Genomic DNA, 21,525 nt, shown 5'->3' with positions numbered 1-21,525 from the left:
ATATCTCTAGATGATTTCATCTAGGACTTTGAACTCTAAATCCAGGACTTTCAGACTAACAGTCTGAATCCTAAAGGGAACGGGGGATCTCCGGATTTTCCAACACTTAATGGCTAGCGTCGATAGCTAAGAGTCTTTTTTTCCTTCGAGCGAGGGCGATTTCATTCTACTGGAGTGAGAAAAGCGAGATTGATTGTTAATGGTCGCGTCAATGCAGTCGCGTGGGCCCCTCGCTTGTTTAGGCCGAGAGCGATGCGTGTTCGCCCGTCGATCTTCCTTGACAGTCTCTGCGTCTTCGGTCGGACACGAAACACGGCACCTAAGATGGGCGAAGTGTATATGAGTCTTGAAAAGAGCTCTTTCGGGACCCAAGCTAGGCCAAAACATCTATTATGCCAATTCTATCCTTCTGAAGGCCTTCACCAGAGCTGGAATATCTGACGGATGCACACAACCAGCTGCCAACTCCAAGCTGGACAGTCTCCCTGCCTCCAAGCCTTCAACTTTCTTTTGATTCAAGGCCCTGGCGCTTTTGTAGGCACCCTGCGCAGGATACGCGACAAGACCAAACATGGCTGTTGCAGACTGAGTAAGCGATCTGGATCAAATGACCATGTGCGTGTTCTGGGAGATGCTTAGAAGGTAAAACACTTACCACTGCCTGGCTTGGTAACAAGGCCAAGGGAACCCTTGCCAATTCCTTTCAGGAGCCCAACCGTGCCTTCGGCTTTTGCGCCTTCGATTGGCTTTGTGACGACGCCGGTGATGCCGCGGTAAAATCCGGACCCAAAATTCTGATTAGAAAAATGGTATTAGCGCAGCGCTGGAAAACAGTAGCGACAGAGCAAGAGGCGGGCTAGCAGACCTTTGCAGCAACAACACCGCCACTCTTCCAGTCCTTGACAGTACCATGGTCTTCGACTGTTTCGCCATAGAGCCGCGGGGTGTTCTTCAAGCCTTCGGCCAGTGCTAGTGGCACGTCAACGAGCGCGCCCTTTGCGACCGTAGTCGTCATGCCGGTGAGCCCCTGTCCGACGGCCCTCGCGGCGGAGACGCTAGGGGCCGGACCATCGCCTCGACTAGCTCGGCTGCGCTTGTACTCCTTGTAAGGGTCGATGAAGGCCCCGCCGAGCGACATTGTGAAGTCCGTCATCATGCCTAGCAAGGACGACGCACTGGCAGTCAGGGGGTCCCGTCGCTGCGGATCAACGTCGTAGTCTTTGGGTTGTAGTCTGGGAGTGTTGTACATTAGTCTCGGTCGGCTATTCGTCGTAGGAGGGTTGTGCACTGACGCTTTGACGTTGGAAATCTTCAGTTGCTTTTGGTCAAGAAGAACTTTGAGTGCGGCATCGGAGAGCCTGACAACGCCAAGCTTCGGGTCTCCTTGCGGGTGGTACGTCCATCGAGCGGCGCGTTGAGGCAGCAAGTCGCAAGTGAGATCTTCCACGGGTAGGTGGCGGTGGAAAGATTCAACGGCTCTGTCGACGCCACATTCTTGATGCATTCGGGAGGCGATGGCCTGAGCCGAGGTGCGCGTTTCGGTCTCAAGACAGAGCTTGATGCCGGCTGCCAAGTTGTCGGGCGTCAGGGACTTATGGGGTATCGGACGCGGACCGGCATTGTTTGCTGCAACAATGTTGCCCCAGAAGGGTTGGCTTTGAAAGTCAGAGTGTGGTCAAGACCGTGAAACGTTTGATGGAAGAAATTCCGGAGGAGAGTCGAGAGATGAAAACAAGTCCAGCAAGAGGCGCACTTACTCGCCGAAGAACGGCACGATGATAGTTGGACGCGCGTGGTAGAGGCCACAAGCTGTGGTGCCTGCTCCACCGTGATGGACAACAGCTGCAACACGTTTAAAGAGCCATTCTAAAAGAGGATCATCAGCATCAGGATGGTTTTTAAGAGTTGGGATAGCCAATTCCATCTTACCGTGGGGGCAGTCACCAAGATATAAGACATCGTCCGTGTTAGGATCACTGCCACCTAGCTTACTCCAGCCCCGGGACACGATGACCCTGACGCCAGCCAACCCACAGGCCTCAAGTATGGTGTTAGTCATCCTGACTGCGTCCTCAAGCACGATGCTCCCAAATCCGACGTAGATAGGCTCAGGCCCAGCAGCGAGGAAGGCGGCAAGCTCATCGGGCGGTGTGTAGGATGGCTCATCGCGCATGAAGAATCCGCAAATATCTGTTCAAGACGTTAGCGAAACCCTCGCACAGACAGAATTCTTTTCTCTCGCCTATATTGGAGCCCCAATCGCTAGGTTTCGGGATCAAAGCAGGCGACCAGCAGTACGTGAACGGTATTTTCAACATGTCGACAATGTCGGGGCCCACGCTGGCCGGCAGAGGATCCAAGTACAGATCATGCCGCCTCCACTGGTTTATGGCGTCTCCTAAGCTGTAGGGATATGGTTAGTTGGAGATGAACTGATGTAAACCACTATGTGGTGAGGGGACGTCATCACGTACCCTTGCCACGTCATTAGTTCAACCGCTCCAAAGCTCAGATAATTGGACACTTTGAGGTCCACGTTGTCGCTTTGGACGTTTGCCAGAGGGTGCGAAAACGCCCTCGTCGCAGTCCAGGGCATGGTGAACATCATGTGGACTGGTATTCCGAGCGCTTGTGCGCAGTGCACATGGGCAAAACTGGGGGGGTTGGCGATGATGGCGTCAGCAACAAAGGGTTTATGGGAGATTTCGTCTGGTTCGAAGCACGACCTCCAACAGCCTTGCAACATTTCTCGCATCATTTGTCGCTTTCGCGAGATATCACCCCCGCGGAGACTTTCTAGGGACGGGACAAGCCCGGGGTTCCGAACCATGTACTGAAAGCAATCAGTATCTCGTTACGGCACAGGACTAGGAGCCGAAGAGGCGAGTAGCCAAAGCAAGAAGGGCGATAGGAGTACACTTACGGACATGAGATCCTCGGGGTCTCCTCCAATTGGATAGAACTCAAGGCCATTGCCGGACGATCTTACAAAACTGGCAAATGTGTCGTGGGTCGCGAGTCGAACGCGGTGACCATATCGCAGCAAGGCCGTAGCGAGTGCAATGAACGGCTGTACATCTCCTGGGCTCCATGTCAACACATTGGGTGCTTGAACAGCGAAGGGAGCGGCCCTACCTCGACTGCCAACCACCTGGATCACGATGTTTAGTGGCGGACACCTAGCGGCAGTAGCAACGGGCGGTTCGCAAGAGGGCGATGGGAGCGGAGGTAGGACTCGGGTCAACTGTTCTGGCGACGTGGACGAGAAGTTGACATTGAAGGTGGCATCGGCTAGATTTGGTTAGATGAAGTCAGTTTAATCAGCCGGTCACTGGAAGGCAGGCGTCTGTCTAAACGGGAACCTCACGGTTGATAGTTGTGGAATTTGACAGAAGGGCGCCCGAACAGTGGAGCGCATACGGAGGCGCAACCTCCGGTATTTCACTTGGTTGATCTTTAGGCGCCTGGCCCGATATGACTTTGGCTGGTATGTTGTCTAAAGACATCATTGGAAAAGCGCCGGGGGGTTTAAGGGCATATGCATACGCCGAGTTTGACGTATCCTGAAAGGGAGCAGCACGTTTACCTGGACACTCTCTCGTTTAAATACCGGGAGCCAACTTCTCAGTTCGGCTCATCCGTACGCTTTGGGCTTTATCGCTAATGGCATTACGTAGTACCGTATGGAGCCGCGCTGATCGCGGCAAAGTCCACTAGAAAACCTTGGACTAGACATGCATGATCTGGCGTAGCGCCCCCTCCTTCCCCCTAGTGAAAACTAGACTCGGTCCGTTGGGGCGAATGCGCGCGGAGCTCGGATCCAAGCAAACTAGCTCTACGGTTCGAAGCCTATCCACAAATCCTGGGAGGTAATTAAAAGCGGGGGCCTACTTCAGACGCTTCCTAGGATCTTGTTACTTCCAGAATGTCACTAATAAAAGTGCATGGAAAGTGGAACCATCTGTTGTCACATCAGTGGGACAAATCTGAAAATCCGCTAAGAGGCGAGGAGATCTTCGGAAACAGCTGAGCCCGAGGCAATCCGACGTGATACGAGCAAGGTACGAGTATAACGGGGAGCGAAGCGGACCGCCCAGGTTAATTGCAAGGCGGAGGCCCATGTTGCACGCTTTTCAGCATATAAATAAGTTGAAACGGTTAGTGTCGGGCTCCGGGGACTATACTGATAATCTTTAACGTTTCATCATGCTTTTCCTTCCGTCTTTGGTTTCTATTCCTATTGTAAGGAATATTTATGTCGCTCATTAGGTACTTCTTTAACCAAATCGCCAGTAGTGCCATCACGATGATCGCTGTATTCGCCCTTTGTGACGACTAGAACAACCGCCTCCCCCCCCCCCCCCCACATTCCCAGATGGCCCTGCACGCGTCACCACCCTGAAGTTGACACTGGGCTACAACATTAGGTCTATGCTCAACCCGGCCTCGGACTTCATGCCCTGGGTGATGGCATATGTGGTCTAGTATAAGGATTTCAACGTATTCCAGTCGCGTTGGTGTGTTGGCGGTTTTATGGGCTTGGCTCGCTACCTTGTCGGGGTGTGTGTTATGCGACAGGACTAAGACCTTAGCATAAACCGTGTTGTATGGAGTATGCCGTGTAACCTATGACCCTGGTTCTCCCTCAAAGAAGGTTGGCCAATGATATTTCGGCAAGCGCTGTCATGCTTTGCCCTTACGACACCCGAGTTTTATGCTTAAATTGGCGATAAGAGTGAGGTAGATACGAGTGTTGTTTACGAAACCGAGGAATACTATGAGACTCGTGTATTCAAATTCCCCTCTCTAGCTCCATCCGCAAGGGTGCTACGTAGATCTGTTCCCTTAATACTTATATACTGTCGATGTGACTTGGCTCTTCTCACCATCGGCCTCACTGTCTCTATGTCCGTTACACAGCAAAAACCTGAACAATATTTTTATTCTATGTACGCTCATTTTAGTTCCTCTGTTTAAGTTCGCTTTAAGGCCCGCCCGGACATCTTGTTTCTCTCCCGTTCTCCATCCATCTACCACACTATCGCTAGTCTCATAGTCAAGGAATATCAAAGACCACTTCCCTTATACCACCCGATCTCCCACCAGTTAGAGACCGAACTGCGCTCTCTTCGCAATGGCAGGCAAAAACAGCCACGGGATGTATCCGTACGAGCCTAGCATCATCGCGGCACTCATCGCTGCCGGTGTTTTCGGCCTCAGCGCAGCCCTGCACACGTTTGTCGTGGCCAAGAAGAAGACTTGGTTCTACAGCTGTCTCATCGTCGGTGCTTGGAGTACGTTATCTGATTTCTGCTGACACTTCATGCTAACTGGTTGCCTATAGTGATGACCGCCGGCTATGTCTTCCGAATCCTCTCGTCTAAGAGCCCTAACGAGATGATTCTGTACATCATGCAGTCACTGTTCATCATCCTCCCGCCATCCCTGTATGCAGCCACCATATACATGATCTATGGCCGGATCGCCCTGTTCGTGCGATGCCCGCAGGCATCCCTCATCTCCCCCCACAAGATCACCAAAATCTTCGTCGTTGGCGACTTATTCGCCTTCCTCCTCCAGGCATCCGGCGGAGGCATGATGGCTATGGCCAGCCTCGCCGACATAGGCCAGAAGATTGTCCTCGTCGGTCTTTTCATCCAGATCATATTCTTTGGCCTCTTCCTTATCGTCTCCATCATCTTCCTCAAGCGTATGGCCGTCCCGGGTGCCGGTAACCCCATTTCCCGCGGCAAGCGGAGCTGGCAGGCCCTTTTCATAATCCTGCTGGTGGCCTCGGCAGTCATTCTTGCCAGGTGCATTTTCCGCATCATGGAGTTCGCCCAGGGGCACAACGGGGAACTGGCATCGAACGAGTTACTCATATACCTCTTCGACGCGCTCCCTATGGCGGCGGTGCAGATTCTTTTTCACGTCGTGCACGCGGGAGACGTCTTCAATGACCAGGTCGGTTTCACTAAGTTTGACAACGATACGGAACTAGCTCTCAACCAGGTCTGAGCTGATCAAGGCGGATGAAACGACTTTTCATGTTGTCGCCTGGTTAGTGGTCATACTCTACTTTGGTTGTTTCCTTGTTGGCGAAGGAAAATGCAGTTGCGAGTCGTATTGGACGCAGGCGAGATGGAACTGCGTATGTCTGAAGGGGTTGCTGTGCTCGGTCTAGCCTAGGTACTATTAAGAGACGATTGAACAGTAATCGTCTAATAAATTGTGTTATCTCGCTTAGATTTTGGACTTGAATCGGTTGGGGTTGGGCCGAGCTGCTGATTGGCTTAAAATAACCCCAACCCCACACTTGGGGTTAGCTAGTACGAGCTTGGGGTTAGCATAATGCAGAGGAAAGGGGACTGTAATTGATAGAGAAAAACAACAAGACTGCTTCTCTCTTTACTTTCTATAATCAAGATTAAAGAGGCGACATCAAACAACAATGGAGGACATCGTACAGCTCAATCAGGATTATCAAATACTCATCTGCCGGCTATGTCAAGCAGCCGTTCGGCCCGGCAGCAGCATTGAGTCACATTTTCGACGGCAGCATCAGCTCAAGGGACAAGTGCTCAAGGATATCATAGACTACTATGGTGAACTAGAACTAGCTGACCCGAAGCGTATTGCAGTACCAGAAGATAACGGCCCAGCAATCGAAGAGCTCGTTATTTCAGGTGGGTATAGCTGTTGTATATGCCGATATCTTACTATTGCATACGATAATATTGTCCGTCATTGGAGAGAGGCAGGGCATAGTACAGCAGAGGAACCGTGGACTAAGGTGCGGCTACAGACGTGGATGGGAGGAAGGCATGCGCGCTACTGGATCGTTCGAGATGATAGCGATAGGAATGGCCCGTTAGATGTGGCTAACAAAGCTGATGCTGGAAATCAGAGTGCTATAGATAAGGTCATTGCTGCAAGTCTGGCTCGACTAAAGGAAGAAGACGCCGTACGACTACGGAAGGGTGACTTGGAGGAAGATATCGACCGTGATTCGCCGTGGGTCAAGAGGCTAGGCTGGGTACGACACTTTGGCTCCCGGGACTTGATCAGTATTCACGATGCAGCCCAGTGGCTACGGGCGAGGGCAGCAACAGGCAGGTAGGCTCAGAATCAGGAAGATGAGGAAGCAGCTCGTGAGCGACTATTGCTCAGCCGGCTCGGACAGAGCTTTGATCGTGAGGTGGACCGTTGCTGCTGGCGGCTCGATAGCGTGCCGACCGAGACGTTGCAGTGGCTCGGCAGCATCACATCAATGACCCCAAGCGGCGTGCCGTTTGGCCGTAAAGGCAAGGAAGAATCGATGAGCCAGTATAAGTCTGTCGGTCACCGTTACTTAAGCTTCTGCTGGAAGGCATACCGTATCGGGCGGAAGGAAGCGTTTAAATGCTGGGCCGTTCGCTTTACGGATGAGCAGTGGAGCTTATTGCATGATGTCGCTGAAGAGCTCGAGAGTGATAGGGTTCCAAGCAGTCATGACAGCGGATTCTTCAGCGGCAGAGAGAGACAAGCTAAGGATAAAGACGAAGATGAAGACGGGGACGGGGACGGAGACGGAGACGGAGACGGAGACGAATATCAAGACGATGATGATAGTGACGAAGGCGAGCAAGGGGATGAAGGTATGACTAGCCCGCTGCAGGATGCACTAGACCGAGCCGTCTTCCGGTTTATCGTGGCTTCGATCAAAACTCACGTTGGCGGAAACACATATGCGAATTCGCTACTGTGCTTCTGTGCGGCGCTTGGTATCAAACCACGCCCGATGGGCTATATAGAGCCGCATTTATATACTGGTCTGCTAGCTGCTATAGTGTGGTGGGCCCGGCTGTTCTTTTTGGAGGCTGCATTTGAGAATCAGCCGCTAGATCGGGACGAGGTCGGGGTCGAGGCCGTACTTGCATTTCAAGAGCAGCATACATCGTGGATGTGTATGGGCACTCACACTATCCTATCAACCATTCAGCTACGACTTTGCATGCTAGGTCGTAGAAAATGCCATAGAAAAAAAAACCACGCTATTGAACTATGGGGGGCAAGGTCGTAGAAAAAAGTGAGAGGGCAAGGTCGAAGATATTTTAGTAAGTAAAATACATAAAAGTAGTATATATAGAAAGATAATAATAAAGTAAGTATTTTCCTACCCGCAATGGGTGCAATGAATTGTAGTAGAGTTCATAGAAAAACCCATATAAAATGAAAAGGCGCTATTGATGACATGGGGTAGAGTTCATAGAAAACACAGGGGGTAGAATTCGTAGACATTTTAGTATATAAAATAAATAAAATTAGTATCAATCAAAAGGTAAGTTCAAGGAGAGTATTTTCCCAAAGTATGAATTAATTTACACCCGAATTGCAGCCAAGCGATGCATTTGAAGTTTGGCCGTTTTTTTTGATGTGGTTGAAAGTGACCAGGGGGGCAAGCATTATAATTGGTGAAATTTGGCAGATGATAGTTATCCATCGCAGAAGGCGCAAGAGCCAGGTTATTAAATGGAAATAACAGATGTGTTTAAGGTTTAAAAGCACCAGGCAACGAAAAAAAGCAAATTAAGATAAACAATTCCATAGTATACAGTATCATAACAAAGAGAAACCATTAGACCCCACGATTCATATTACAACCAAGACCATCCAAGGCATAGAACCAAGAGATAATACCAGCCCCAAGATGGAGCCATTTGTTCATTTGCCCGAGTTTCCCATTATTACTTGCAAGAGTTGCCAGTTTGCAAATGTAGCCAAGGAGGCAGATAGCCATTTAAGGATACGGCATAGCATGCCAACAGCAGAGAGGCAGGTAATCATCCAGCAGGTCCAAGCCATTCCCGGTATTATCCAAGACCAGGCCTACATCCTTATGGTTCGTCCCAATTTCATTGAATGAGGAAATTCTACATCTCTCATTGGCTTATACCCCTGCTAGTTCCTCTTTCACTGAAAGAGGGACAATGTTTTCAATCCCCCGCCCGTTTTTTTGATTAAAAGTGCCTGATAAACCTTCTCATTGGCTGGTTCGTTCATTCGTCGCAACCTTCGCAGATAGCTTTACTTTGGCGGCGCCAAGCGATATTACCTCCTGAGCGCCTACGTGTAAATTAATATCTTGACCGCGCGTGTTTCGTGACCGCGTCGTAGTAATTTAGGAGGGCTCTACCGACGCCAGTATGTAGAACAAAGATTTCCCCCTCCTCAATTGACTCTTGATCTTATCAGTTGTCCACTTTTACGATGAAGTATCGACTACCCTAACTATCTTTAAACATGTGGCCTCCAAAGCTCCGTGACCACCAGGCTGATGGTCATGATGTTGAGCAGAATGAAACAACTCCATGGCTACAGCATACAGGATGGCCTCGCTTATTTCATAACCGACCGCTTGGGATTATTGCGGCCACGGCAAGGAAGCCCAAGCCAGCATGGAATGAAGATTATCTGTTGGGCCAATGGCACGATACAGCACTGCGAAGTCCGGCCGTCGTAGAAGCCCAGCTACGAGTTATACTCCGTGGTGTTGACATCATGGTTGATCGAGCCTGTTTCACATTGGCCAAGACCTCATACAGATCTCGATGCTGGTTGAATACCTACTGGAAAGATACCTTTTGGCCCCACGAATTCAAAGCTGTGAACTGCTTGAAGAGATATGTTGATGTATGGAAAAGGTTCATTTGTTATGTGTTTAGAGTTCAACATTTTGAAACACATCAGCAGCAGGACATCTACAACTTACGACTCGGACGCGATGAAACTGCCATGATGCGTCATATACTCTATCTGGTTGCTCGTCTTCAGCAGGAGGCTGAAAGCTCTAACTGGGACGAAGGACGTGAGGACGAGGAGGATGAGCCTGGCGACTGTGATGATGGAGATGAGTATGAAGATGACGATGACGATGGTGGTGGAGCTGACGAGGAATATATCAACGAGTACGACAGAGTCGAGACTGAGAACCATTCCGACGAAAACGATAAAAATTGCAATATGAGCGATGGCAAAGATGATTTATCTGTTGATTTGCCGTTCTCTCTTCCATTTGGCCTTTGGTTGCACTTATCTGAGGCTATTTTTCAACTATCAATGATGTTCTGGACGTATCAAGAACCTACCGGGGATATGTCTGCATCTACCATCATTCACTACACAGCCGTATTAGGGATCCAGGGATCGTCCCTTGCTTTTCATCTAGCCCATAGCTCATCACCTAGACTAGCCGCACTCATGTGGATCGGACGGCTCCTGTTCCTTGAGTACGCCGTCCCTGTTTACGCCTACAATACTCTTGACTTTGTCTGGCCTAGTCGGACAGCTTACCCGTCACAACCGGATCGCATTTCTTCCATCCGTTGCAAATATCTCCTGCGGGGTTGCTACTCGCCATTTGGAGAGTTGATCGAACTGAAAGCATTCGCGAAATCTATTGTAAAGCGAGAGGGAGTGCCAGGTAACCTAACTTGGGCTCCGGACGGCCAATCATTCACAATTGGTGACGACAAAAAAGTCCTGTTGTCAGAGTTTTGCGAGACTCATCACAAAGCCGTAGCAACAGTGCAAGAGCAGGTAGACGAGATGCTATTAGGATGGCAACCGGATATTGACGTTTCTGCGATTCGAGACGATTTAACTTGTCGAAGAGCGGGCTGGTCATTCATCAACAAAATCGAGAACAACCTGACAGATATATGGAAGACGCTCCTCCATAAGCTCCAGAAGTCGTCGTTCCGTGGTACACCTTTCGCAAAATCCGGACACTGGAATGTAGAGACTTGTCACAAGTATCTAAGTGCTGGTATCGAGCTCAACAAATCCACTTTTGCAGCAATTCACTTCAGAGCCAGCCTGCCTGGCCGAGGCACCGAGGTAACCAGTATTCGATACCTAAACTCGAAGCTATCTATACGCAACGTTTTTTTCTACGATGGACGTATGATTATTATTATCAGTTATAATAAGGCCCGAGCGTCCAACAATTATGCGTTCTACATCGTCCGTTATGTTCCTGTGGATCTCAGCCTCAGCCTCTTGAAGTATCTCGCTATTGTCCGTCCGGTCTGGGAATTTTTAGCCAGGAAGATGCATACAATACGCCACGATAGCAACGAGTTCTTTTTCTTAGACCCCAATGGTAGAAGGAAGCATTTATCGTCAGAGCAAGCTTCTGGCATCTTGAGAAGCAGGACCCGAGACCTAGTCACGCTCTGGACATTATCACTGTACAGGCAAGCTGCTTTAGCAATCGCCAAGAGGTATCTAGCAAAGCTAGTTGACAAGTCGAATTTCTACTACCCTTCCAGCGCGGGTGATCCAATGCGCGTGTTTGCGGCGGGAGCGGGTCATCATCCTCGCATGCTCCTGACCACGTATGCTATCGATAGAGCTCTTAGGGTTGGGATAGGGTTATATTAGGCTATGGAAGCTATTTTGCTCTAGTGCTATTTATATAAGGATTTTCCTAGAATTATAAAAAAGAAATAAATATAAGAAAGAAAGGAAAGAGATGAGAGATAGTAGGAGAGATAGAAGAGAGAGAGGAAGAGAGATAGAAGAGAGAGAGGAAGAGAGATAGAAGAGAGAGAGGAAGAGAGAGATATGTATCCTTATTTTGGCTTTTTTTCTTATCCACAAATTTTCCATATTTACAACGGATTGGGTTGTCTAGTTTTGACAGGCGGTGAACGGTAGGATGTATGCTTTGTGCTTTCTATGAATGAGGTCCAATCATCAGAACACATAAGCTTAAACACTGGAGATATAGAGTATTTTCGGGCCATCCGCGTTTGCGAATTATTGGGATGTTATTAGAGCTGGAGCAACCCCTAATGTGGTGAGAAAACTATAGAGAACATACGTTTACAAACGCCTACTATCTGTTATACCTATTCTTGGGAGCGTAAAGAGGTAACGTTAACTAATAACATTTAACTAAATGAACTTGACCTAAAGTCTCCCTTTATAGACGTTTTCATTAAATCAACTCTACCCCATATAAAGTGTAGGAGGAAGATCAACTCTACTACAATTAATATTATTATTTCCTACTAGGGTATCCCATCCACGCCAACACCAGCTTGATAGAGCGTATATCCCTAATATTACAACTTCAAGCATCACTCACAGCAATGAAAAACCCCAAAGAAGGCAGTTCGCACAGCATCATCCCCCAAAACCTGCTCAAGCTTGTCCAGAGTAGCTTGCCAGCCAGGCTCCAAGAACCGAGACATAACCATCAGTTGTTTTGCCGCCTTATCAACTCCCTCCTTCTCCTTCATGACCTCAGCCCTTTCAGCCTCGAGCTGAGTAAGCCTCTTAGTGACCAGCGCAATCTCGCTTTCGGTTTTAGAAACCCCGGCTGAGCTCTTATTCAGTTGGCTTTTGACGATGGTATATACCTCTTGATGTTCATTGCTCGCTTTCTTTCGTTTTTCAATGAATATGAGAAGCTCCTTGTCTCCTGGACATTTGTTGTAGACATCTTCTAGGTCTCTGAGCATTTGATTCTCAGTGGCTATTGATGTCTCAACATCCTTGAGAGCGTCCGAGGCCTTTCTCTGGTCCTTGGCTAGCTCGACCCTTTGGGAAGAGAGACTGCCCTTAACGGCGGTAAGTTTGCTGTGTTCATCGTTGATAGATGTTAAAAGCTGCTCGAAGCCCTTGACGGATGGCGCCAAGGCAGTTGAGGCAGTCTTCAAGCTTTCTTTAAACTCATTTCCAGAGGGCTGTAGAGTAGTTAGGTTATGGCAGAATAAACTTGGTTGGGGGATCATTATTACTAGAAGTGCGTTCCAATCTAATAATCCAGACGTTTGAGATAGTCGGGACTGGACGTCATCAGTCTTTTGCCGCTTCACTGAAGGAGCCATGCGGGATTCGGCAAAAGACGCAGTCGTATGCTCCTCTGGTTCCCCAGAGCGGCGAACGGTGCTCTGAGGTGTATCGTGAACTAATAGGGAAGGCAGCTGATGGCTCCGCCGAAGGCGAGTGTTTGGTTCTGCTGCCTTGGAGTTGGATTTTGATGTTGAAAGACGGGCTTCATATTGTCCATTCACTTGAGCCGGCTCTGAATTTTGATTTACGTGGATTGAATCATCGGATGGCTCGTCGTCTCGAATATCAACCTCTTTGCGGCGGTTGAGAGACGGCCTACTGCGTTTGCGCGCTGATGAAAGCTTAGAAGGCATAATAAACGGTTAGAAATGTGCTCAAATTAGAGTTGACCACAATGGTGGACGAGGCTACTACTACTGTAGCGAGGGCTCGATGTAATTTGTCGAATTACGAAGAATCTGGCCCGTGCGCGCTTGATGTCCTTCCAATTTCCCATAAAATGCGTCGTAATACATCATTTTCGTCCGTGCAAGTTGCGAGGGGCAGACTAAAATCCATTGCATTTCGGAATTGGATAACATTTCAAAATGCCATCCACCAGCTTTCTCTCGATATACCAGCAATACAAGCATGACACGGACATCGTCGCTTCATGGCTAGCCACAACTGCTAAGAAACATGGATACACGACCTCGCTCGCAGCACCCCCTACCGCAGGTGCGGCAGCCAACAAGAGTGCCGCCCCCTCATTCGGCCGCCTAAAGGGCAAGGCGCGCAAGGAGGCTAAGCAGCAGCAACAGCAGCATGTCGCACCTTCAGGCATAGACGCAAAGGATGCACCCGATCCGCCGCCGAAGCCAAGGTATGTGCTTGCCATTCGAGATTTCGTGCCACTGGCCGAGTTCATCGCCCGCAAGTTGACAACAACGACCCCAATGGAAGCCAATAATGGGGCCGGGATCCCGTTGTTCTTTAGCACAGCCCTGGAGCGGGCGATCCGTGTCCGGAAGATGTTCTCAATGCACCTTAGCGAGACCAACAAACATCTCAGCGTGCGGGCAAATACAGCGCATGCATATTTCGTCAGCGTGCTGGAGAAGGTTCGCTATGTCTTGTTCAAAGTCGAGGGCGGCAGCGGCGTTGCATTTAATATGACGTCTAAGAAAGGCGCTACGAATGCCATCCGCGATAATTCAGTGGTGGAAGCTAAGATCCGGGACTTCAGTCTATTTCAGATGTTGCAAGTTTATGAGCCATCCGAGAACTTTTCGGACTCGTCCGATGTGGTGCTTCCTGCTCGATCTTCACCTATTGACCTCGAGTACACAATTGAAAATGACGAGTCGGAGGCTGAGTGCATATTCGCCTTCACAGCCCTGCTCAAGGACCTCATCAAACTTCGCAACGAGGTTAGCAACTTGTGGAATGAATATCACAGCGGGAAAATCGACTTGGCTGCCGCTGCGATTGGTGCGAATTTGGCTATCGAGCTCGCGCGCAGCATGGAAGAGGAGATGGCGCCGCTGCTGAAGAAGCACGGTGGCGCGTTGGCGCTGCTGCCGAAGTATTTCGGTGCAGTCTCTCAATCCCTAGATCTCGATCCCTTCCAGAAGGAGCGGTTTTCTGACGATATGAACTTCGCATGCTATGATATAGGCGCCACGTTTCTGTACAATGCTGCTAGCTTGCTCGAAGCGATTCGGACGGCCGCGCCGTACAGCACACGACACATGCCTTGCTACACCGGCAAGTTCGGGTGGTACGACGCGCAGAGAGCGCATCTAGAGACTATGGATAACCGTCAGCGGTGGGCGCAGGACAAGGCGGCGCTTCTGGAAGTAGTACCCGATATCACCCTGTTGTTCGAACTCGAAGGTATCCCTGTGCTCGACGAGTTCGCGCGCGGCGTCAAATACATGTTCGAGACGCAGGAGATCCCGGTCTGGCTGTGCTTCGCGGTGCAGAACTACCTTGACACGCTACGCTTCTTCGGGCCCAACATCACGAAGGTCCTGGCTGAGTTTCATCGTTTCAACGAGATCACTGCCGATCTGCTCGATCGCGCAAACCTGGCAGACTATCATCAAAACGATGTGAAGAAAGATTTAGAGGACCTGCGCAACATGGTCACGGTCAATCTAAACGGCGTGGATATATTTACGGCCTCCCGGATGGCTCTCAACCGCAGCAGTCGTAATGACAGTGCAAGCCGGTCTTCGTCCTTTCTCCTACACAACCCGCTCTTCTGTGGCCTGTGGATTCACTACGCACGTGTGCTGCTCCACCAGACCGGCGTCAGGTACGCTGCCAAGCCTGGCGCCTTGCTGCATGCCGTGCAACTGTACACGGCGGTGCGTCAGCAGCAACAACAACAAGAGCACTTGGTGCCAGTGCCGGAATGGCCAGACCTCGACCACCTCGTCGCGATGCAAGGACTCCAGGCATTCTTCGTCGGCACGGAGCCGCCGGCTTCGCTGCAGGCCCACTTCAAGAACTACTGCATGAGCCGCGGCGTGTCGCCGGCCAATTGGCTCGCGGCTACAAACCGGCGCAAGGGCAAGCAGGGCAAGGTGCTCCTGCAGAGGTCACACGCTGGCATCCGCGAACTTAAGTTCAGGGCACCTGTGTCGCTGTGCTGCGCAGCGCGGATGGAAAAGCGCGCGATAGCAGCACCGACAAGGAGGGCCTGGAATGCCGAGGTGATGCAGCAGATCTTGGAGACGAGTGGTTGGTTCAAAATGCAGCAGGAGGAACAAGCGAAGAAGGACGGGGCCGCTGAAACTGAGTCCCAGGCTGGAGCTGCAGCAGATAGGAAGATCAAGGCCAAAGCCAAGGCAGCGCCAGCACGTACAACTCTCACCGCGCCGCAGCTCGTGCACTACTTCGCCCACGTCATTCAGACAGAAATTCCCGACCTTGTGTTTGATTACTTCGTTATGCATAAAATGGCTCGAGGGCTACTCGAGAAGGTGCGAGCGCAGGCAGACGACATTGGCCTACCACTTATGCTGTATGTCACGACCGATGTCGCCGACATCGCCGGCCTCGTATTTGCCATAGCGGCTAGGGAGGTGGCGCCCAAGTCAGGGCAGAGTCAGGAAGTGCTGGACAAGGTGGCGATGGTGATACGGGAGTATGTAATAGCGGAGTTAGATCTTGAAAAGTGTGCTACCTAAATACGGAGGTAACAGGGAAAAGTGTTTATTAGTACTATGCCTGCATTCAGTAGTTGCAAATGAGCCCTTTTTATGTTACTGAGGCCATGCAATGACTTATCTCTCTTTTACCTGTATATCTCTTTTTATTTCTATCCCTCTTTTATCTCTTAAGTTATCATATTTATCTGACTCAAACTAGACGCTGAATCTGTAATAAAACTACTAAGCATAGAATCCAAGTATACAATAGGTATTTGAATTCATCTTACCTACTGTACCAATTACCCCGCGTATCAGGTCCTGATACACGATTTGTTGGTCCGTGCCCTTTGGTATTGGGTGAAACCATGGCCCGTGCGCGTCACGTACTTTCTCTACACAAGTCTAGGGTATGTTGACAGCCTACCCACTTTTACCTCATCACTAGTAATGGCACAGCAACCAAAACAAGAACAGGTAAACAAACCAATTTCAAGGCCCAAATTCGACTTGTCAAACAACACGTCAAATGCATCCGGTGCCGCCTCACAAAACACTCGCAATAGTCAACCAGAAAATTCCCAACCGCTCTACATGGATTTTGAGATCATTTGGGCTTGGATTGCCAACCAGCATACTATTTTGCACGACTGCAGAGACCCAGCCATATGCGAATTGCCACTTGACTACGACCAAGAGCCAGCAGCCAGTAACACCCAAATGGACGGCGAACGCCTAAGAAGAAGCCCGAGAAAGCACGGAAGCACCAGCTCTCGATCAGATCCTGAGCCTCAAACAGAGCCTGAATCTGCCGGCAATGTCTTTGACGAGACAGATACACAGCAAACACCAAGGCCGCCAAGACATGGTCTCGCTCTTCGTACAGCTCCTAATCTGAGTTATCCGCACCGAGATCCAGAGGACTCCGACTTCGCACCAAGATCTACGAAGACCCCTTCATACACTGAAAAGATCAGCAACAGCCGCAGACCAACTTTTACATCCGGCTCAAGAACTGGTAGTAGTGTTACCAGCCGAACGCGCTCGACAAGTCCGATTAAGAAACTGGATGACTTGAGCAAGCTCGAAAAGCCGGTGAAATGGGAATCGCCTGAGCCCTGTGAGCTGAAGGAAATGGTAGAAGAGACGGGTAGTGCTGAAGCGCTGAGGCTCTTCAACGCTATCTGGGACATTGCTCAGGACGAGGGATTTCTACCACGAGAGTTGAAGGAATTGCTCAAAGGCGAGCTCATGGTCAAGGAAAGCAAATTCGCGACCGAGGATCGGGCAATGGTTATACCTGACAAACAAGTCGAGGATGCCAGCAAGATCCTTCCATCAAGTGATGATGCCACGAATCATCTCATGGTTCTGTGCAACGAACTCACTACTATCCGCCAAATTGTCAATACCACCAAAGAGTTTGTCTCAAACAATCGTTCTGAAGCGACTTGGAATGACCACATCCACGGCCCAACTCTTCGTCTCGCTGTATCCAACATCCCCGAAGTCGAAGCCGAGAACATCACAACTTCGGCTATCGAAAGGACATGCATACCCCCAGCACGTGGCGATCTCGAAGCTCTCGGCGGAAAAATGATCGACTATGCTTTTCTTCTTCGCCCCGACAAGGCCCTTGAAACTCGTATCACGAATTTCGTTGCGGAGCTTCCAGATGTGCAATCCTTCAACCAGTCGACGCATGGGCCCTTGTGCAAGGAGCCTACGGGGGTTCTCATCGAAACAAAGGTCGAATCTAAGAGGCAGGGCGAGGGAAAAACGCAGCTGGGGATATGGCTGGCTTCGTGGTTTGGACGTGTGGCCAAGTTTGAGGGATCGAAGAAACTCCCGTTTCTGCCGGTTATTCTTGTCGTATGTGAGAATTGGGAGTTGTATTTTGCCTTTAACAAGGAGGATCGGTTTGAGGTATGCGGGCCAGTTGGTATTGGGAACACGAAGTCAATTGAGCACTTTTATCAGCTACTTGCTGTATTAAGGCTGCTGGGCGGTTGGATGAGGGGGGAGTTTCGGGATTGGGTTGAGCATTGTGTATCGTGAGGCGAGGGACTACGTCGATGATCGAGGGCTTTTGGATGGAGTTTTCGGGCGCAAGCGACGATACTTTCTAAGAATTAATATTTTGAGAGTTTTTGATACCAATTTTACAATGTTTACTGTACTACCATGCACCTGACAGGGACAGAGGCAAGAGGGGCCCACAGGACTCTGCCAGCATACACGAATAAACTATCATATACTAACCGACTCAAACTAGATACTGAATATAATATAAAACTTCTTAGCATAATATAAAACTACATAATAGGACCTTAAGACTTGCCTTACTTATATTTCCATAAGTTCTTTTAGCTGGTTGTTGGTATATTTGTCTTCGAAGTTGCTGACCTCGTCGTAGACCCCCGAGTATTACAGCCAATTAGAATCTAGTGGATACACGGGGTACCTATTCAGCCAATTAGTGAATTTTGCGGGCAAGATCCATCCATTTTCGGATATATGGGGCCCCCATTTAGCCAATCACTGAATTTCACGGGCAAAATTCGTCCATTTTTAGCTAGTGCAAAATTACCCCTCCTTAGATCTTACGTAAGGCACATTACGACGCAATTGAGATAAAAGTGGGACATCAGAGAAGAAGCAACGAGCATTGCGGAAAGCACGGACTTTAGAACAATGCGGAGACAAGCTTGTTGGCAGGGCGACAAACCACAATAATCAGGCCCGCCCCATCTCGTGCCGAACTGGTCAATCTTCAACTTACGGTCCCGACACGAAGAAACTGGTAACCTTGTCGCCAACAATCACCTGATGGCTCTGTTTTGTTGAGCGCACAGAATGTACTCGACAGAGGCCGACGTCGCACGCTGGCTTTCATCCATCACCGACTTGAAGCACGATCCTCTTCCCCTCCCGACCGAGTCCGGCCGAGTCGACTACGAAGGTCGGCAGCGCAAGCGACGGAAGCTCAGCACTAATCGACACAAGCTTCCATCGCCACCGCCTTCGGAGCTCTCAAGGACCGTGGCCGACATGCCTCCATCCTTATTGAAGCGACCACGAGATCCCGAGGACCCTATCAACCGTGCTCACGGTACTTTATCCACTGCACAACCGGACGAAGCACACGATCAAATCACTCCACGCCCCGGCCGCTTCCAACAAACTCAAACTGCAGAATGGATTCCATTCTCGGCTGATTCCAGCCACGACAGCCAGTCGTGGACATCGAGCGCTTCCAGCCATTCAGCACCTGTCTTGAAACGTCCAAAATCGGTATCAAGCCGATCATCTCCTTCGCGACAAATCCGCAATGCCGAAATAAACCAGACAGGATTCAGAATGGGCAGTTTCCGGCTAGACACTTACCCTGAATCCCTTAATGCTTTACGGTGCGAGCTCCGCGACATCGGTCTAGGGGATGGCATTTTGCCAGCTTCGCTCGAGAATGAGGTATGTCCCAGTGCTACATTGCCAATCTTCACTTTAGCATTTGCATTCACCTTCTCTAATACCAATAATGCAGCTGCGACACGCCGATTCTGAAATACCACGATTCGCATTCGACCGAGACGAAGCCACACGAGCGCAGACAGAAGCCATCGCAACTGACTTGCCGCCAATCGACTGGGTACAAGCATTGATGAAGCGCGCCGACGAATGCGAGCTCAACCGGGAATGCGAGGCTTCCTGGAATGGAGAAATCCACGCCCCGATCCTCGAGCAGGCCTTCCGAATTAACCGATTTGTGAGCAATGGACCAGTTGACTTTCGGTATTCTCAAGCCGCGCAGATCATCCATGCCTATAAACCTCGAGAAGCGCCATCCAAGATGGTAGACTTCTGTGTCTTTTACAGACCTGGAATGGGAAGCGCAGAGGAACAAGCCATCGAAGACATCTGCCAAACACGACCGGCTCAATCGATCAATCACACCGACCTAGGGGACCTCTGCAAACGACCGATCGCGCTCTCTATCGAGACTAAGCGTCCCAATATAGAACGCGACAATGCAACATTGCAGATAGGAACCTGGCAATCTGCCCAGTGGCGCAGTCTTCAACACAATCGCAGCCGATCGTTACGATTTATCAAGTTCCTCCCGGGCATCATCGTTCAGGGACACGACTGGCAGTTCGTTGCGAGCATCTTGGACGAGAATGGCAAGTCGGTGCTGTTGAAGGGGGTTCGGCTCGGCGGGACAGAGTCAGAGCTGGCGATTTATTCATTGATCTTGGGGCTGCGGCGGCTGAGGCGGTGGATTTTAGAGGATTACTGGCCGACGTTTGTTTCGGATGTCTTGGTCGTTTCATGATATAGATAACATAAATGATACTTATTTGAGCTTCACCATCAACCGCCGCAATCAGAGTGCGGCCATGATTCACCGCGCTGCTAACACAGCAATACATCGTTGTTACTACACTTCCAGGAAGAGAGGCTGTCATCCAACCACCGAGACTCAGGTTTAAGACTGGTACCAATGTCTTGTGCAAGGTTTTCCGCATGGCACGTTCATTGTCGAAGCTGTCGTCTGCTGGCTAGACGTCTTGTGACCAATTTCATGTTCACTCACATGGGGATCAACATTCTCCTACGTCGTCACCTTTAGGGTCGAGCTCGCTCCGGCGGCTTTGCGATGCTCCACCAGGTCCCCCTTCTGCCTCTAGAGGCCCGTCGGTCAGGTTCATCCGTCCCGGCGGAGTCATTCAAGGTCACTCCTTGATTGTCAGAGCATCACCTTGCTATACCAATACCCACTGGTATTGGCACCTGATAGCATTTTTCAGTCCTTGCACGTTTCTACAATCTTATACTTAGCGCGTGCGCCTTCCCCAGCATTGCTGGTTATTGGTTTCAATGGAAACCCTTGTCGAACACCCCATTGACGGCTGGTTTGACCGGCTGCAACCACAACAGCCCGTCGCAGGGGTCGAGTCTTACAAGCAGGCAGACAGGAGCACACACCAGACAGGTGCCTAATCGTAGACAGCTAATCAAGCCGTGGCGGGCACACATGGATGTCTGACCCTCGGTTGCGCTTGGTCGGCGGGGAACCGTTTGTTCAGCTTGGCGGTGCGATAGCTAGCATGGGAGGGGTAAGGCGCAACTCTCTTGAAGACGTATGCTACGGAGTAAGAAATCATGGCGGGGGCAGTAAAAGGAGAAACTGTTGACTCAGCCGCAAGTGCGACCGGATTTGAAATTATTGGCTGTAGTTGTACTAAAGGGTTGCAGTAGTAAGCAGGTGAAACCCATCGCTTATCCCGCACGCTTTGTCAGATCAAATCGTTCTTGGCAAACCGGCCCGCCCCGTGGTGATCGTGGTGATTGCTTAGAGCCTACTACCCGTGGGGCTTGAACGATTCAAAAGATGACCTTCGTTATTTAGGTGCCGTAAAAGAAGAAAGAAGCTTGCTGCTACATTGCAGGTCTTGGTTGTAACTGAGCTTCTTGTCTTACCTGACACGATACGAAGACCATGAGTTGCTTGTCTCCCCGCAGCAGCCAAGGCGGATAAAACAGG

The 21,525-nt window shown here is 50.1% G+C and overlaps 8 protein-coding genes across 8 annotated transcripts; 5 read left to right on the top strand and 3 right to left on the bottom strand.

Moving 5' to 3' along the window:
• Window positions 1–359: 359 nt before the first annotated feature.
• FOBCDRAFT_186169 (uncharacterized protein) lies at window positions 360–3,506 on the bottom strand (the record flags this gene model as incomplete). Its single annotated transcript, XM_059608614.1, has 11 exons — window positions 360–575; window positions 656–794; window positions 866–1,232; window positions 1,293–1,655; window positions 1,758–1,866; window positions 1,930–2,190; window positions 2,225–2,403; window positions 2,475–2,833; window positions 2,924–3,081; window positions 3,136–3,291; window positions 3,368–3,506. 11 exons carry the CDS (start codon window positions 3,504–3,506, stop codon window positions 391–393), a joined length of 2,415 nt encoding a protein of 804 aa, XP_059465309.1. The 3' UTR covers window positions 360–390.
• A 1,649-nt stretch (window positions 3,507–5,155) lies between these two features.
• FOBCDRAFT_164587 (RTA1 like protein-domain-containing protein) lies at window positions 5,156–6,189 on the top strand (the record flags this gene model as incomplete). Its single annotated transcript, XM_054705467.2, has 2 exons — window positions 5,156–5,294; window positions 5,345–6,189. The coding sequence occupies 2 exons, from the start codon at window positions 5,159–5,161 to the stop codon at window positions 6,016–6,018; spliced, it is 810 nt and encodes a 269-aa protein (XP_054561442.2). The 3' UTR covers window positions 6,019–6,189.
• Window positions 6,190–9,282: 3,093 nt separating this feature from the next.
• On the top strand, window positions 9,283–11,424 carry FOBCDRAFT_140860 (uncharacterized protein; the record flags this gene model as incomplete). The annotated part of the gene is made up of 2 exons (XM_059608112.1): window positions 9,283–10,645; window positions 10,697–11,424. 2 exons carry the CDS (start codon window positions 9,283–9,285, stop codon window positions 11,422–11,424), a joined length of 2,091 nt encoding a protein of 696 aa, XP_059465308.1.
• A 728-nt stretch (window positions 11,425–12,152) lies between these two features.
• FOBCDRAFT_96259 (uncharacterized protein) lies at window positions 12,153–12,527 on the bottom strand (the record flags this gene model as incomplete). Its single annotated transcript, XM_059612279.1, has 1 exon — window positions 12,153–12,527. A coding segment is annotated over one exon (375 nt), but the record flags the coding sequence as incomplete, so codon positions are not given.
• An 81-nt stretch (window positions 12,528–12,608) lies between these two features.
• On the bottom strand, window positions 12,609–13,196 carry FOBCDRAFT_94645 (uncharacterized protein; the record flags this gene model as incomplete). Its single annotated transcript, XM_054705465.2, has 2 exons — window positions 12,609–12,734; window positions 12,789–13,196. Coding segments are annotated over 2 exons (534 nt in total), but the record flags the coding sequence as incomplete, so codon positions are not given.
• Window positions 13,197–13,314: 118 nt separating this feature from the next.
• FOBCDRAFT_227428 (uncharacterized protein) lies at window positions 13,315–16,258 on the top strand. The gene has a single exon (XM_054705464.2). It carries the CDS (start codon window positions 13,431–13,433, stop codon window positions 16,017–16,019), a length of 2,589 nt encoding a protein of 862 aa, XP_054561439.1. The 5' UTR covers window positions 13,315–13,430; the 3' UTR covers window positions 16,020–16,258.
• Window positions 16,255–18,175, top strand: FOBCDRAFT_227427 (uncharacterized protein). Its single transcript, XM_054705463.2, has one exon. It carries the CDS (start codon window positions 16,431–16,433, stop codon window positions 18,036–18,038), a length of 1,608 nt encoding a protein of 535 aa, XP_054561438.1. The 5' UTR covers window positions 16,255–16,430; the 3' UTR covers window positions 18,039–18,175.
• Window positions 18,176–18,684: 509 nt separating this feature from the next.
• FOBCDRAFT_227425 (uncharacterized protein) lies at window positions 18,685–20,348 on the top strand. Its single transcript, XM_054705462.2, has 2 exons — window positions 18,685–19,451; window positions 19,525–20,348. Exons 1-2 carry the CDS (start codon window positions 18,837–18,839, stop codon window positions 20,311–20,313), a joined length of 1,404 nt encoding a protein of 467 aa, XP_054561437.1. The 5' UTR covers window positions 18,685–18,836; the 3' UTR covers window positions 20,314–20,348.
• The last annotated feature ends 1,177 nt before the right edge of the window (window positions 20,349–21,525 follow it).

Source organism: Fusarium oxysporum, chromosome VII (assembly GCF_013085055.1).
Source record: "Fusarium oxysporum Fo47 chromosome VII, complete sequence".
In the NCBI taxonomy this organism is placed as follows: Eukaryota; Fungi; Ascomycota; class Sordariomycetes; order Hypocreales; family Nectriaceae; genus Fusarium; species Fusarium oxysporum.
Note: the sequence above shows the minus strand (reverse complement) of the source record. Positions and strands in the feature narration are given on the sequence as shown.